The sequence below is a fragment of the Drosophila takahashii genome, chromosome X (genome assembly GCF_030179915.1).
Source record: "Drosophila takahashii strain IR98-3 E-12201 chromosome X, DtakHiC1v2, whole genome shotgun sequence".
Classification (NCBI taxonomy): domain Eukaryota; kingdom Metazoa; phylum Arthropoda; class Insecta; order Diptera; family Drosophilidae; genus Drosophila; species Drosophila takahashii.
This window is the reverse complement of record NC_091683.1, coordinates 6,363,763-6,378,092: the sequence shown is the minus strand read 5'-3', so window position 1 is coordinate 6,378,092 and position 14,330 is coordinate 6,363,763. Positions and strand designations below refer to the sequence as shown.

Sequence of the window (14,330 nt, the reverse complement as noted above, 5' to 3'; positions counted from 1 at the left end):
AACGTCTCACGCACACACGCACACGTGACTGGGTTCATGCACTTGGCAGGCTCGGATGGCAAACGTCAGATGACCGGGCTAATAAATTGCCCAGAGAATCGAAGGAGCGAACCGAACAAAGGAATTGGGTTTGGGGAGGCAAACGGGGCGTATGAGCGATGGGCTCGACATTCAGTGATGGCAGGGGGTGGAAGGGGGGTGTCCACTGGCACTTCTCACTCACCTATCGTCGTAATTAATGTCAGGGAGTAGAGAAAGGCCGAGGCGTAGGTCCATTTGTGTGTCGGTGCATTCAGCTGGATGCCGCCGGGGGGATAAACCTTCGACTGGCGCACCGCCCGCAGCAAAGTGTCCTGCGAAATGAAAGCCAAGGAAGCGCTCAATTAGCGTTCCCAAATCAGGGCCAAGATGCCGTGTCCCATTCGGGACTCTGGACATTCGAGGTGCTCACCTGGAACAGTTGCACCTCTTGGGCGGCGAGGCGGGTCCAGTTCTCCTTGTACAAAATATTCAGGTCCTCCGTTATCATCCACAGGCGATCCACCGTCCTAAGGGAGAAAATAATAATTAATTGATCTGTTAAATAAGCAATAAAAATATATCTACTTAGATTATTTATTATATAATATTGTATTAATTATAAATTATAGTAGGAACTATTTTCGAATTTCGGTTTAGTGTTTTAGATATTTTATTGTTATAAGGGTAACAAGAAAAAATCCCGAATTTCAAATGCAAATTAAAAAGGAACCAGGTAATTTAGCTTACAAGCACCTCCTGTGGCTATAAAATTAATTGCTTCTTTTCAAAGTGCATATATTACCTGGATCGTATATCGGCGTTGGCTATTTCGGTGCGGGGATAGGGCTTAGAGGCTGCCACAGCGGTTTCCAGGGTGCCCCCATCCTCCAGTTCCCCCTCGAGGGTCACGAAGACAATGGAGCCCATGGCGGTGTAGAGCAGCACCAACAGAAGCACGCCTACGGATAAGTCAGAAAGTGGGTTAATTAAATGGTACTTACCAATATATTTTTATAAATGCTTATAGGTAACAATAAACATTTAAACATATTGCCCATTGTGCTAAATTTACACAAAATGCTTTTGAAAACAATTTACAGTGCACTCTTAAATTTGCAATATAACATTAGAAGAAATTACCAAAATTAAATGTATGTTTATAACCAGCAAAATTAGTTGAAATTAGTAAGCAACAGGGCGTATGAGTAATGTATAATGTTATATTGCTCATACGCACTGTTTTCTGAGCCAACGATTCAATGTTGCATACTTTTTTTGTTAAATTTGTATTAAAATAAAAAACTAAAATAAATTTAAAGAAAAAATTATTTTTTTGCTGAAAATTAGGATTTGGGTTTTTGGTAAAAATATGAATTTTTTCTTTTGGTTTTTTTGCTGTAATGGTCCTACACCAAAAATTCATACTGTTTTGAACAGATAACAAAATTTGCTATAAATCCATAAAACTTTCCGTGTAATTTTGGAAAAATAAAATTTTCGCCAATTTTTAATTTTTTTATAAGGGGGTACCCCATAATTTTTTGCGAAAAATTAAAAATAAATAAAATGTCAAGGTTTAAATGCCAATCGTTAGGAAATTTAATAACGAGTTCAGAAAGGTATGACAATCCATACTTAAAATCAGTATTTGCCTTGTTTTAGCGAAAAAACCCGTTTTTTTTTTTTTTGGAAATTCGGGATTTCAGTTTTTGACAAAAATTTGATTTTTTTCTTTTGGTTTTTTTGCTGTAACTTGGCCAAAAATGGTCCTACACCAAAAATACTTACTGTTTTGAACAGATAACAAAATAAGAAATAAATCCATGACACTTTCCGGGTGATCTTACAAAAATAAAATTTTGACAAATTTTCAATTTTTTATAAGGGGGTACCCCATGATTTTTTGCGAAAAATTAAAAATAAATAAAATGTCAAGTTTTAAATGCCAGTCGTTAGGAAATAACAACGACTTCAGAAAGGTATGGCAATCCATATTTGGATCACTATTTTCATTGTTATGGCCAAAATACTGACTTTTTAGGGTGGGAAACATGGAATAGAATTTAAGACAAAAATAAACATTTTTTTGCGGTTTTGCAGTCTTAGTTTGGACAAATCAATTTGAACAAGGCAAACTTAATAATTTGTAAGGATTTCTTCTCACCTGTTGCTGATATGCAGTGCGACTTGGGGGCCTTTTGGCAGCCGCACAGACTGCCGCCCCCGCCGCCCGCCTCGCGTTTGTCCGACTTGGAGCCGCCGCCGACCGACGATCCGCCCGCCGATGAGGTTTGCCGACCGCCGACGCGTCCGCCGGAACCGTTGGCTGCTGCCGCTGCCGCTGCTGCTGTGGCTGCAACATTGCTGCTGCCGCTGGCGGCACAGTTTCCTCCGCTGCCGCCGCTGCCATCGCTGCCGAGAAAAGCCGCCAGCGGCAGTGGCGACTTCTTGTTCATTGTGCTCGTGACTCGACTCGCCTGACCTCCGACCAATCTGGCCAATCTGTCAATCAATCAATCAGTCAGTCAGTCAGTCAATCAATCGGCTCAAGAGCAATGTGTTGGAGGTGTAAACGCTTCGCTTCTCTGGCGCTGACAATCAAATCAAACGCTTTGACGCTTCATGTGCCACGTAATTTGCATCCCCTTTTCTTCCCTGGGTTTTCCCTGCTTTTCCTCGCTTTCCCTGGGTTTTCCAATGTTATTATGTGACCGTCATAAAATGTTCTTATTGTTGTAGCGCGCCCTTTTACGAGCCTTCCTTTTTTTGGCGAATGCGAATGCGGATGTGGAAGTGAGACAGCCTGTCGCGCCGGATGCTGCAAATGCAAAAATATTTTCATGAAAACCTGGCCAAAATTAAAATGAAAATTGCGAGGTGAGTGCGATGTGAGTGTTTTTGGGGGGCGCAAATTGCATGGCAAACGCCGTGTAATTGAGTCAACAGCTTCAGGTTAGCACAAGGAAAGGTAATTTCCTGGCCAACCGAACTCACAAATACCCCATAAACACTTCATTGGCAATAAAAGAATATGAAAAACTATTAACTAAAATTGGAAAATATATACCTACAGATTAAGAAAACATTAATAAGAAAACCTTTTGATTTTTCTTGTAAATATCTCAAGTTTTTTGATTTATTTCTCAATAACTTTTTTGATAACTTAAAAAATCCTCCAATATAAGTTTGAATTATCTGCGGATAAATTAACTTACTTATTTATAATATAAAACATTCAAGAGTAGCACATAAAACTAATGAAATCCATAAAACAAAACTGTGGGAATGGAATTATATAAATTTCTCAATTATCCTATGTTTTATTATTATTTATTTCTCAATAACTTTCTTAATAATGTCAGAAAATATTCTGCGAATAAATCCAATTACTCATTTTTAATATAAAACATTTAAGAGTGTCACATAAAACTAAAGAATTCCATAAAACCAAACTGTGGGAATGCCCAGCCAGCTGGAAGATCGGTTTCCCGGGTCAGTTGGCGAAACCTCCTCATTATCCTGCTAATCACAGGCCACACATTTACGTCCTCATAAGCACACACACATATACACACTCGAGTGTTTGTCGCAAATAATCTGATAAACGTGAAGATGGCTGGCATTTAAATTAAAGAATGCGCCACCCAAGCACAAAAACTTGTCGACTTATTCCGATTCTGATTCTGATTCGGATTCCCTCTGGTTAGCACGTGCCATCATCCCTTTTTCGGGTGTTTTCGGGATGCTTTTGGATGATCCTAATCCTGTGGCACTTCAATTAAGGACACCCAGTTTTCGAGGCCTGTTTTCTGTTTTCTGCTTATTGCTTGCATTTTTGCCCGCCTTCAATGCTAATTAGGTGAAGACATCGCAGCACGTTCCTCTCCACCCCCCAAAATTTGGCCATTTAATGAAACATGTTCAATTGTTGTCGCCGCACATGTATGTGGTATATCAGCACATATATCCCGACATATATCCTGTCATTCAATCTTGTTAGCAGACCTGCGATACTGTCCTGCGATAAGTAAAACACAAATTCGTGTATGTACTTTGGCACAGAGAGAAACGATTAAGCATCATATCTGGGACTTTCAGGGTAGTAAGGTAAACAAAGCAAAGATAATACCTCATCATAGTTTATTTCTCTATTTTGCGATTCAAGATGAACAATGAAATAGTTAAACCTTATAAACATTTTCTCTTGTTTTCACAAATCTGTTTTACTTTCAACACACTTGGTTTGTAAGAAGGAAAAACATTTTTCTTTCGATAAATACACAAAATGTACTTACAATATTCCTAATACTTTCCTCATAAATACACAAAATGCACTTAAAATAAGCGCAATTTTCCCTCAGTGTCTGGCAGTTGAAATAACTACACGCATCAGGCAAATCAAGCGCGGTAATTGGTAATTGCATCTGCATATCTATTCTCTTTGGCCGCACAATTGAAATTGATATTTGGATGGAGAAAGGCACAAGTACATACATATATATGCACTCGGAATGAAAATACTTTTGGTTCACCTCAAGCCTAATGCGACAGTATTTTTGGGATTTTAGCAATTTCGCATTGCCAAATGCCAATCTGCATTCCGAAAGGACACCATTTCAACACGATTATCCTGCCAATTTGCGCAGGACGCTGCGCTGAATGGGTGAGATTGCGGGGGGTTCTCATCATCAATCATGTGAAAGGCGGAGGACCACAGACCAAAACAATGCTTTCCATTCCTCCAAAAACCAAAATGAATCAATCTCGGGCAGAGGAAAAGATTTACTTTAGGCGTTTTGGACCAGAAATTGGCAGCCATTTAGGAATGTGTCATTTGGGTGAAATAAAGTGATATCTTGTATGTTTTAATTTGCTTTAATTTTACTCGGAATTATTTATTTAGAAATCAAAATCCGATTCACAAGAATGTAGTTCTAGATTTTCCTTTGTTTTTCCTTAATTCCCATTTGGGCTTCACTCCGATTTCACGGCATTCCTGACATTTAAATATTACACCTGTTTACCACGTAATTTTCCATCCTAGCCACGCCCCCTCCCGCCCATTCACACACACACACACACACACACACTTGTGAAGGCGGTGGTACAACATTTATTTCGCCTTTTTAATTGCTGACATTTATTGAACGCTCCGTCGTGTGTTAAATCTACCGTGAGAAGAACGCAACATCGATGGATGGTGGTTGGCGGATGGATTGGAGGACAGGTGAGGAAATACTTATGTATGCACACATTCCAGGTGAATGTGTGTGTGTGCCAGTGTGCGTGTGCGTATGTGTGTTGTTGCCTTTGAGTCTGACTTAAGTGCAAACTTATGCCAATTATGCGAAGCTTTTCCCAGCAGGCAACCCAGCATTCAATTTTACATGCACTCGGAAAAACCTAGTTAATTAACTCATTACCATTTAGTTTTAATATTTTAATACAAAAATTAATAATATAACCTGATGAAAAAAATTATTTTTTAATTCACCTATTTATATATAAAACTAACGTTAAAATTGTAGAAGTCAATCAAATTGGCCAAACCAGTAAAGCTATAACTTTTATATTTTTGCCAAATATTCTTATTATAGAGTAGGTTTTTACTAGGAACTGATTTCTATATAGGTTAACCCAATAATTAAAAAAAAATATTTTAATACAAACTTTAAATTTTACAAAATACTTTGTTTTTTGTTTCAGTGCACACATTGCTCAATAAGAGCGGGACAGAGCGGGAAAACTCAAGCAGATTACACGGATCATTAGCTCAAATGAGAAAGTTCACATGTTCTGCTTTTGCTTTTGCCTTAGCTATTGCCATTGCTCCTGGTGATGCTGATGGTTTGATGGCTCACCGGCTTCTTCTATATCTTCTATATACATATATCGCACTAAACACGACGTCCAGCACTTAATCAAATGCAAGCAGTTCAGCAGCTCAGGAGAAGCCAACCGAGTGTCCTGCCTCCAGGACTCAAGATGAAAAGAGGCAAATGGGAAATCGGGAAACAGAGGATGTGCCAAGGCGAAGATAGATGCTTTTAAGATGGTTTGGGGTTAGAAGAGACGACGAGATATGTACAACCAATATGCCTGATTGAAACGAAGTAACTTTCCAGGACATGCGACAGGAAGACAGGGCGACAGGATACAGGACACGTGCAGTTATTTGCGGAATTTTGATAGATTTTCCTGCAACTGATTTGCGCACGTCCCAGCGAAGGCAAAAGGTGAATCAAATGGAGCGACCAGAGAGATCCTACCCTATCCCATGGAATGGTATCCTTACTACCGCTCAATTTCCTTTCCCTCTTTTTTCACCCCTCTCTTTTTTTTTGCCAAAGTGCAAACCAATGTCCGTCCTGTTAAAGTCGGTCCTTTTGACGTTTTGTAAGTTTGTTGCCTTATTGATGAGCATCCACTGACAGAAAGGGAAAAGGAACATTCCTATCAGTCAGTCAGTTAATCATTAATTTAATTAATGGGAAATTACCTAGCTTCATATTTAACATACAGTTTCCTATGATAAGAATTTCATTTCTGTAGATGAACGGTAAACGAAAGATTTCGAAAAATTATAAATGCAATTGTGTTGAGTTTATTAATACCTATCATAATGTAGAAGAAATTTTTCAAATCGGACTATGCACTAAAAAGTTATGAGCAAATAATGGAATTCAAGCAGTGCAAGCAGTTTTTTTAAATATATGTGTTAGATTAATCAATTAATTTTTATTCTTTTACATTTTAATTACTTGCGAAGGAAAGTAATCGGCTAGCCCATTACTGTGGGGAATAAATAAACTATTTCTGGCAGTGCCGATAAAAGAGTCATTAGGAAAGGGAGGCGGCTACCCAAAAGGGACATCACGCATGCCGCCAAAAACGATTCTCGTGTCTAAACTGACTGGCAGGATTCAGGACTCAGCAGCCAGGACATGAGAACCAAACCGAAAAAAAAGAAGAAAAAAAAAACCGAAACGAGAGCATCCATTATGGCAGGGGTGAAAAGGGTGAAAGGAACTCAGGGGCGCCCCCCAAAAAGGGGGTCACACATATCCAAATATCCATTTCTCACTCATTGCGTTTTTGGCAACTTGCTGCACAATTAAACGGCAAATCACGCCTAGGATTTGGTAAAAGCATCCAGTTTCCAACATCCTCTCTCCTCTCAATGCAACAACAACAACAATGGGGAAAACCGCACAGAAAGCAATTGGGAAATGGCACAAAAACTGGAGCATGGCCAAAGGCGAAGAGCTATATCCATGGAACATCGGAGCATCGAGGAGTACGGAGCTCGGAGCTCGGAGAGATCGGAAACGGAGGCGGCGGAGGGCAGGAGATTGATGACGAGCACTGTGCGGGAAAAACCACCGACGTTGGAAACTTGGCCAGAGGGCAAAAAGTAAATTGCAAATGAAATGTACAGAGAGACTCTGGATGGAAGGAGGGGCGAAGGGGGCGAAAGGGCCAAAAACTGATCAGCGGGGCGGTTTGGGCGGTCAGAGAGTCATAAAGAACCGGCAAAACAAAAGTTAAGCAAAGACCAAAAAATTCCGTGGAAGCCATAAAGCCTCGGGCTCTAAAAGAAACAACAACACCAAATCGGAAGGAAAAAAATGAAGGGAAAAAAAGGAGTAAGTATGAAAACAAATGCGATTCTGTGAAAACAGAATATATCAAGCTAAGTGACACGAAAAGATCATAAATATCACTGAGACCGGTAGATAACTACACAAAAATAGAAGCGAAACAGCAAACAATAATTACATCAAGCACAGTGGACACTCTAAAGAGTGGATATACTAGCCAGCAAATATTAAACAGTTTAAAAATAGATGTTGCATTTAAAAATTTAAATAATATTAATATTAATCACGCGTTTTTAATTCTTAAATATTTATTATTATTTTTTACATAAAAAAAAAAATGTTTCCGCCGAAAAAAATTTTTTTTATTTTATTACTATTATTTTTGCCCAATAAAAAATGATTATAAATTATCAATAAAGCACATTAAATGATGTGTTCTTCTAACATTAATAAAAAATACTAAATAACACTAATTTCATCTTTCTTAATTTCATAAGCTCAAAACCTGTCAAAACGAGTCCAATTTCATTGTTTTCACTTCACTTCTTTCCAAAACATTGTACATTTTGGCAATTAGAGTTATATTCTTCGAAACAAAGGCGCCTGCATATATCACTGGCAAACAAGAACTAGCCACAAAAAGGCCAAACACTCGCCGAAAATGTACTCTTTGTTCTCGAAATGCCGAATGTCGAAAGGCTTGGCACCCACAGCAGCCAATATCTAAAGCTGCTTCAATTCCAACCCGGGAATACTGAAAGCCAAATCGGAGAAGGGGGGAAGAGGGGGTTCAAAGGTGGGCAAAACTATCAAATTGATTATCCCCAAGCCAGTCTGGAGTTGCCTAATTCTATTACCGGTCCCCCGTTGACCAAATCCTCGCATCCTCTCACACAAATGGATCCAAACAATAACTCACAAAAATCCTCACAATTTGCTGAACTTGAGCCCCAACCCAACCCCTAACACAAACTAGGGGTTAAAGGGGTTCTAGGGGATGAAGGCGGTCCGAACAAATGCTTAGGCTTAACCCACTTGAGGGGCCCTTGGGTTAGATTGTAACCAACTCGAGTTAACCCATTAGTGAGGAGGCGAGATGGAAATGAAAATGAAACAAGAGAGAACGCTATAGTCGGGTTGTTGTCCTGACTATCTAATACCCGTCACTCAGCTAAAGGGAGTGCGAACGCTGTGTCGGGTTGGTGTCCCGACTAATAATCGTAACTCAGCTAAAGGGAGTGCGAGGGAGATAGATATATAATTTTTGATTGCGTATAACTTTTTAATGAATGGTCCGATTTGAAAAATGTCTTCTACATTTCGATAGGTATAAATATACACAACAAAATTGCATTTATACTTCTCGGAAATCTTTAAAGATGTGGGCGCAGGACCCATTTTAAAATCGTTAGTGGGCGATTGTGGGCGTTAGAGGGGGCGTGGCGCTCGTCTAAAATAAACTTGCGCTGCGTAGGAAGCCAAAGAATATGTGTGGGAAATCTCAACCTTCTAGCTTTTGTAGTTTCTGAGATCTCAGCGTTCATACAGACGGACAGACGGACAGACGGACAGACGGACAGACGGACAGACAGACAGACGGACAGACGGACATGGCTAGATCGACTCGGCTAGTGACCCTGATCAAGAATATATATACTTTATGGGGTCGGAAACGCTTCCTTCTAGCTGTTACATACTTTTGCACGAATCTAGTATACCCTTTTACTCTACGAGTAACGGGTATAAAAACAATTTCATTGCAAAGTGAAACGTAGAGTCACGTCTAAAGGGGTTCGCTTCTTGTTTTGTTATTGCTTAGTTGGTGATTTTGTGGAGCAAGCAAATAAATTGGAAAAAAAGCGCAGAGAAGGGGAAAATACGAGGAGAATCAGTCAGATAGCTGCTGCCACTCCCCCCATACCGCCCACCATCCATTTGTCCTCCTCCATCCTTTCGTCATGTTGAAAGTCTCGCAATGATTGAATGCCCGCACTCACACACACTCAAAGTACACACACCAAGGGCACTGGAAAAAAATGAGTGCTAAAAATAAGGCAATTTCGTAATTTATTACAGATTCTGTAAATACTGAATATGGAAATATTTAAGTTTTAGTTCCTCAGTTATTTATATTGTTGTACTTTTTGAATTAAACTAAAAAATCCCTTTGATTTTAAAAAAATTAAAACTCTGATAGATTTACAAAAATAAGTTAGTTTGTTTTGCTTTTTTCAACTTTTCTTTCCAAGAGTTTTTTCAAGTGTGTGTAAAAAAATACGAGTAAAGGACTCAGAGCTCGAAATTCAATTGGAACCCTCGCAAATGAAGAATTTTCTGTGCATTTTTCTAGGGCACACGTAGCGGCACTCGAGGGTTAAGGGGCTGATGGGTGGGTGGCAAGTGGGTGGGGGGTGTTCAGATCAAGACGTCCAAGCCAACATAAAATTTGTTGTACAAAACATAAAAACCAAACAGAGAACGACATGAAAATGTGGCAAGAAAGAAATAGACGCCAGACCAGTTCACCAAGTGAAATTCCAGCAAAAAAAAAAATAGTACAAACAAGCTAAAAATAAAAAAAGAAAATATTCATCCTTATATATATAGAAAAAAAAGAATGTAGGAGAAAACTAGAAAATACTACAAACAAAACAAAGAAGGGGGAGGTAGCTAAAACTAAACTAGGAAAAAAAAAACGAAGGAAAAACGCTGAGCACAGAGAATCATGAAAAATGTAAAGAAAGCAAAGGAAGAAAATAAAAAAGAAAAGAAAGTAAAACAAGAAGCTGGGAAAATAAAAACTAAATCAAAAAGGAAAACACAGACCGAGATACAAGTCCACGTCTTATGCTAAGAATTTTGATGCACTTACAAAAATGTACGAGTACGAGGAGTACGATTCCAGGGGGCGGTGAAAGTGGGCGGTGAAAGTGGGAGTTGGAGGAGGTGTGCAACTGCCACAAGTGGCACTGACGAAGGCAAACACTGATTGGCACAAGGCCAGCGATACAGCAGGCACCAAAGAACATTTCACTCGGCATTTTCCCCCATTCCCCTCCCCAACTTTCTCTCACAACTTTCAAGCATTTCTCCACACAATGATACCAGAGTCTCAGAATATAATGGCCTTCAATTAGTTCGAGTCAATAGCCCAAAGCTGACCACGAAATGCGAGAGATGGAACTTTAAGGCTTCTTGACTAGAAAAATAATCATTTCGGAAAATATATAAACAAAGTACACACAAGCCTTTCGGGATTTAACACGCAAATTTCTTGTGTTTATTTTAATTGAGTATGCAAATAATAAAGAAAATATACTATAAACTTTAGTATTTAGATTAAACGCCATCCGGCTTACTTAACTTTAATTCAGTTAAAATAAATACGAAAAGACAACGTTTAAATTTTCATAGCATACTTTAAGACACCTTTTAGATTTATATGCAATTAATTTTGAAAAAAAAAGTATAGAAAAATATAGAAAATATGCAACATAATTTACTATTTAAATTATACGCCATCAGGTTAACTTAACTTTAATTCAGCCACCCAAAAAAATGTGAAATTAAATACTCCAAAATGTAATTATAATGCAGCAAAATCCAAAATAAATGAAACCACAGTAATTGGATAGACAGAGTCCAACTAAATGGGGCTCGTTAAAAATTTCCAACCAATTAAATCAATTGTGAAATAGGAGACTTTGTGCATAATTATTGTGTATGTGTTTGTTTCTGTGTGTGTACTTCACATAAATGCAAGATATTGTGAGATAAAAATACCTGATCGAACCCAAATCAATTCAATAAATTATAGGTAACTAACCGCACACACACACAAAAAAACCCTACTCATTTATCGAGTGACGAGCGTGATGCCGCAGGAAAAAAACAAAGTGCGATGGAATCGTGCCCGATTTGATTGCCAGTCAGTGTAACCAGTCACGCCTTCGGTATTTGGGATACTCACTCACTCCTTTAGGAGTTTAAAAACCGCAATAAATAAATCTTTCGGTTGCTCAAGTCCCAAACCGCAGACATGGGATACCAAAACCGAAACCAAAAAAAGAAAACCATATATAATATACATAAGAAAAGGGGTTATAAAACGCTGGACTCGTTGACGGTTTGCGGACACGGATATGCGGATCTGCGGATCTGTGGCTGGGACCTGCATAATGACCCACAAGCATAGAGCCGAGTTTATATTCCCTTTACACTTTACTTTATTTTTTTTCAGCCTCTGCCACATGCCAACAACTTGGTAATCTTTTGCATCATCGAGAGAGCGAATGAAGTACGTGGTGGGGAAAATTCATGGGGGGAAAATGAGGAAAGGGCCTTTCCTTCTGCGACTGTTGCTTCTTTTCGGGCGCGCTCTGGAAATGCATAAACAAGCTGAGAGCCGAGTCGTTTTCCTGCCACATCCAGACGCCACTTGAAATTACATGGCCCCAGTGAGGAAAACGAGACAGAGACAGCAAGTAGCGAGCGAGGGAGACGGGGGAATGGCAATCGGCCCCGAAACCAAAAACCCCAAAAAACGGAAAACCAGCACCGTGAGACAAACTGCAGCAAAAAACCAGAAGGAGAAACCACAACCAAAATGGTGAAATGCATTATAAATAACAATAAGTAAAAGCGGTCAAACGCTCACATTTAAATATCCTTTAGAAACTTTTGATATAATACTACATATGTTAGTGAAAAATAATTAACTAAAAACATTATGCTATTAAACTCCCTAAAAATTTGCGAAAAATAAAATTAATTTTTTGTAAAGCATACTTTTAGTAAACCTTTTTAAGTTTATTTCAAATCTCTGTAAATTTGTCTATAAAATTAATGCACAAATAATTCTTAACAAGAGGGAACGTTATAGTCGGATGCCCCGACTATCAGATACCCGTTACTCAGGTAAAGGGAGTGCGAGGGAGATGGAGATAGAGATAGAAAACGTTGATCACGCATAACTTTTTAACGAATGGTCCGATTTGAAAAATTTCTTCTACATTTCGATAGGTATTGATAAACACAATAAAACTGCATTTTTACTTTTCCAAAATATTAAAATTTTTAAAATCGTATATAAGCGATGGTGGGCGTTAGAGGGGGCGTGGCACCATTTTGAAACAAACTTGCGCTGCGTAGGAATTCCTAGAATCTGCATGCAAAATGCCAATCTTCTAGCTTCTATAGTTTCCGAGATCTCAGCGTTCATACGGACAGACGGACAGACAGACGGACAGACAGACAGACAGACAGACAGACAGACAGACAGACAGACAGACGGACAGACGGACAGCTAGATCGACTCGGCTAGTGATCCTGATCAAGAATATATATACTTTATGGGGTCGGAAACGCTTCCTTCTACCTGTTACATACTTTTGCACGAATACAATATACCCTTTTACTCTACGAGTAACGGGTATAAAAATTAAAAAGGTTTAAAACTGTTCAAAAGAGATCTCTGAAATTATGCCCTAAAATAAATACTACCAAAAAGACAGCGCTTTACATTTCCTAGCATACTTTTGGGCACCTTTTGGATAATTTTAAATCACTATATAGATTTTCCTTGAGGAATATTTATTAAGACCACTGTAACGAATTCTGCGACTAGGAATCTGCGGGTCTGGAAGTCGGAGGAGGCCTGAGAGCCTGAGTATGAGACTGAGAATCAGAATGAGACTGGCACGGACAGTTTCGGTTGCTACTCGCGTACATCTGGCTGCGAACGTATCGCATATGTAGCCAGCACGTTCTTCATTCAATGCCATGAAACGTGTTAAGGAGCTGGGGGGTTTTTTTTATACTTATTTTCAATGCAAGTCTGCGGCATAGAGGGTTGAGAAAATTTAATCAGTATAGCATTGCGAGCATTCCGATAGACAACCTGAATTTAGATAACAAATTATGCATTGCCCCGCCACCCTCCACCTAAAAGACCATTACAATTGTTGCACATGTGTGTGAGTGGCGGAAAAGGAAGAGGAAGAGGAGGGGGAGAAGAAGAAGAAGAACGTGATGCGAGGAGAAGCCTCTTTGTGGGCAACCTTTTAGGCTCCTCTTCCTGTCGGTTTTCCCCCTCTGATTTTCCTTTTCTCCTCCTCATCTTCTTTTTTCTCTGGTCTGGCAGAGGTCAGCAATTTTCATTTGAGGGCTTCGAGGTTCGAGCTTCGAGAGAGCTGAGGCGAATTTAGTAGGTCGCCAGGAAATGACAGTTATTGCCATTTGCCTTTCAGTTCAGTTTTCTGTGTTTTCAGTTTCGTAGCCTTTTGGGTCTCTCTCGTTTTTACACCACAATTACGAGCGATGAATGAAAATGCAATGGAAAATGCCTTTTAAAATGCACCCAAACCATCAAACCACTGAAACCCCCTGGGAAAAGCCTGCGAAAAAGCCCCAAAAAGTATGCTGCGGGATTTGGCACAAAGCGGTTCTACATTCTGTTTATTTCTGGGCCTGTCAGTCACGTGTTGACGCAGTTTCACCCCCCTTTAAACTCCTCTCTCTCCTTTTTTTTTTTGTCGGCTATAATTGCACTTTGGTTCCGTTTCCAGTTCACTTGCTTCTCGTTTCGATTCGGTTTGTTGTTTAAGCCGAAATTGAGTTATGCTACAACAGGTTACTGGATATTCGGGGTTTTTGGTGGGCAAGTGGGAAAGCTCCATTCGGCTGGAAGGTAACCCGAAAACTGAGAAC

General features: G+C 39.4%; 2 protein-coding genes across 3 annotated transcripts in view; both read right to left on the bottom strand.

Annotated features, from left to right (window-relative positions):
- LOC108060326 (uncharacterized) overlaps window positions 1–2,477 on the bottom strand; it is a 70,593-nt gene extending 68,116 nt beyond the window's left edge. The window contains 4 exon segments of the mRNA XM_044394393.2: window positions 224–353; window positions 452–548; window positions 824–980; window positions 2,186–2,477. Coding sequence (XP_044250328.2) covers window positions 224–353; window positions 452–548; window positions 824–980; window positions 2,186–2,477 — 676 coding nt within the window.
- Window positions 2,478–2,703: 226 nt separating this feature from the next.
- LOC138913903 (uncharacterized) overlaps window positions 2,704–14,330 on the bottom strand; it is a 164,479-nt gene continuing 152,852 nt past the window's right edge. Inside the window, exon 8 of one of the 2 annotated variants that reach the window (XM_070219085.1) lies at window positions 2,704–2,839. In XM_070219085.1, the coding sequence (XP_070075186.1) occupies window positions 2,736–2,839 (104 nt within the window). In that variant the 3' untranslated portion in view covers window positions 2,704–2,735. The remainder of the gene's footprint in view (window positions 2,840–14,330) is intronic. The other variant, XR_011419783.1, reaches the window with a different exon arrangement.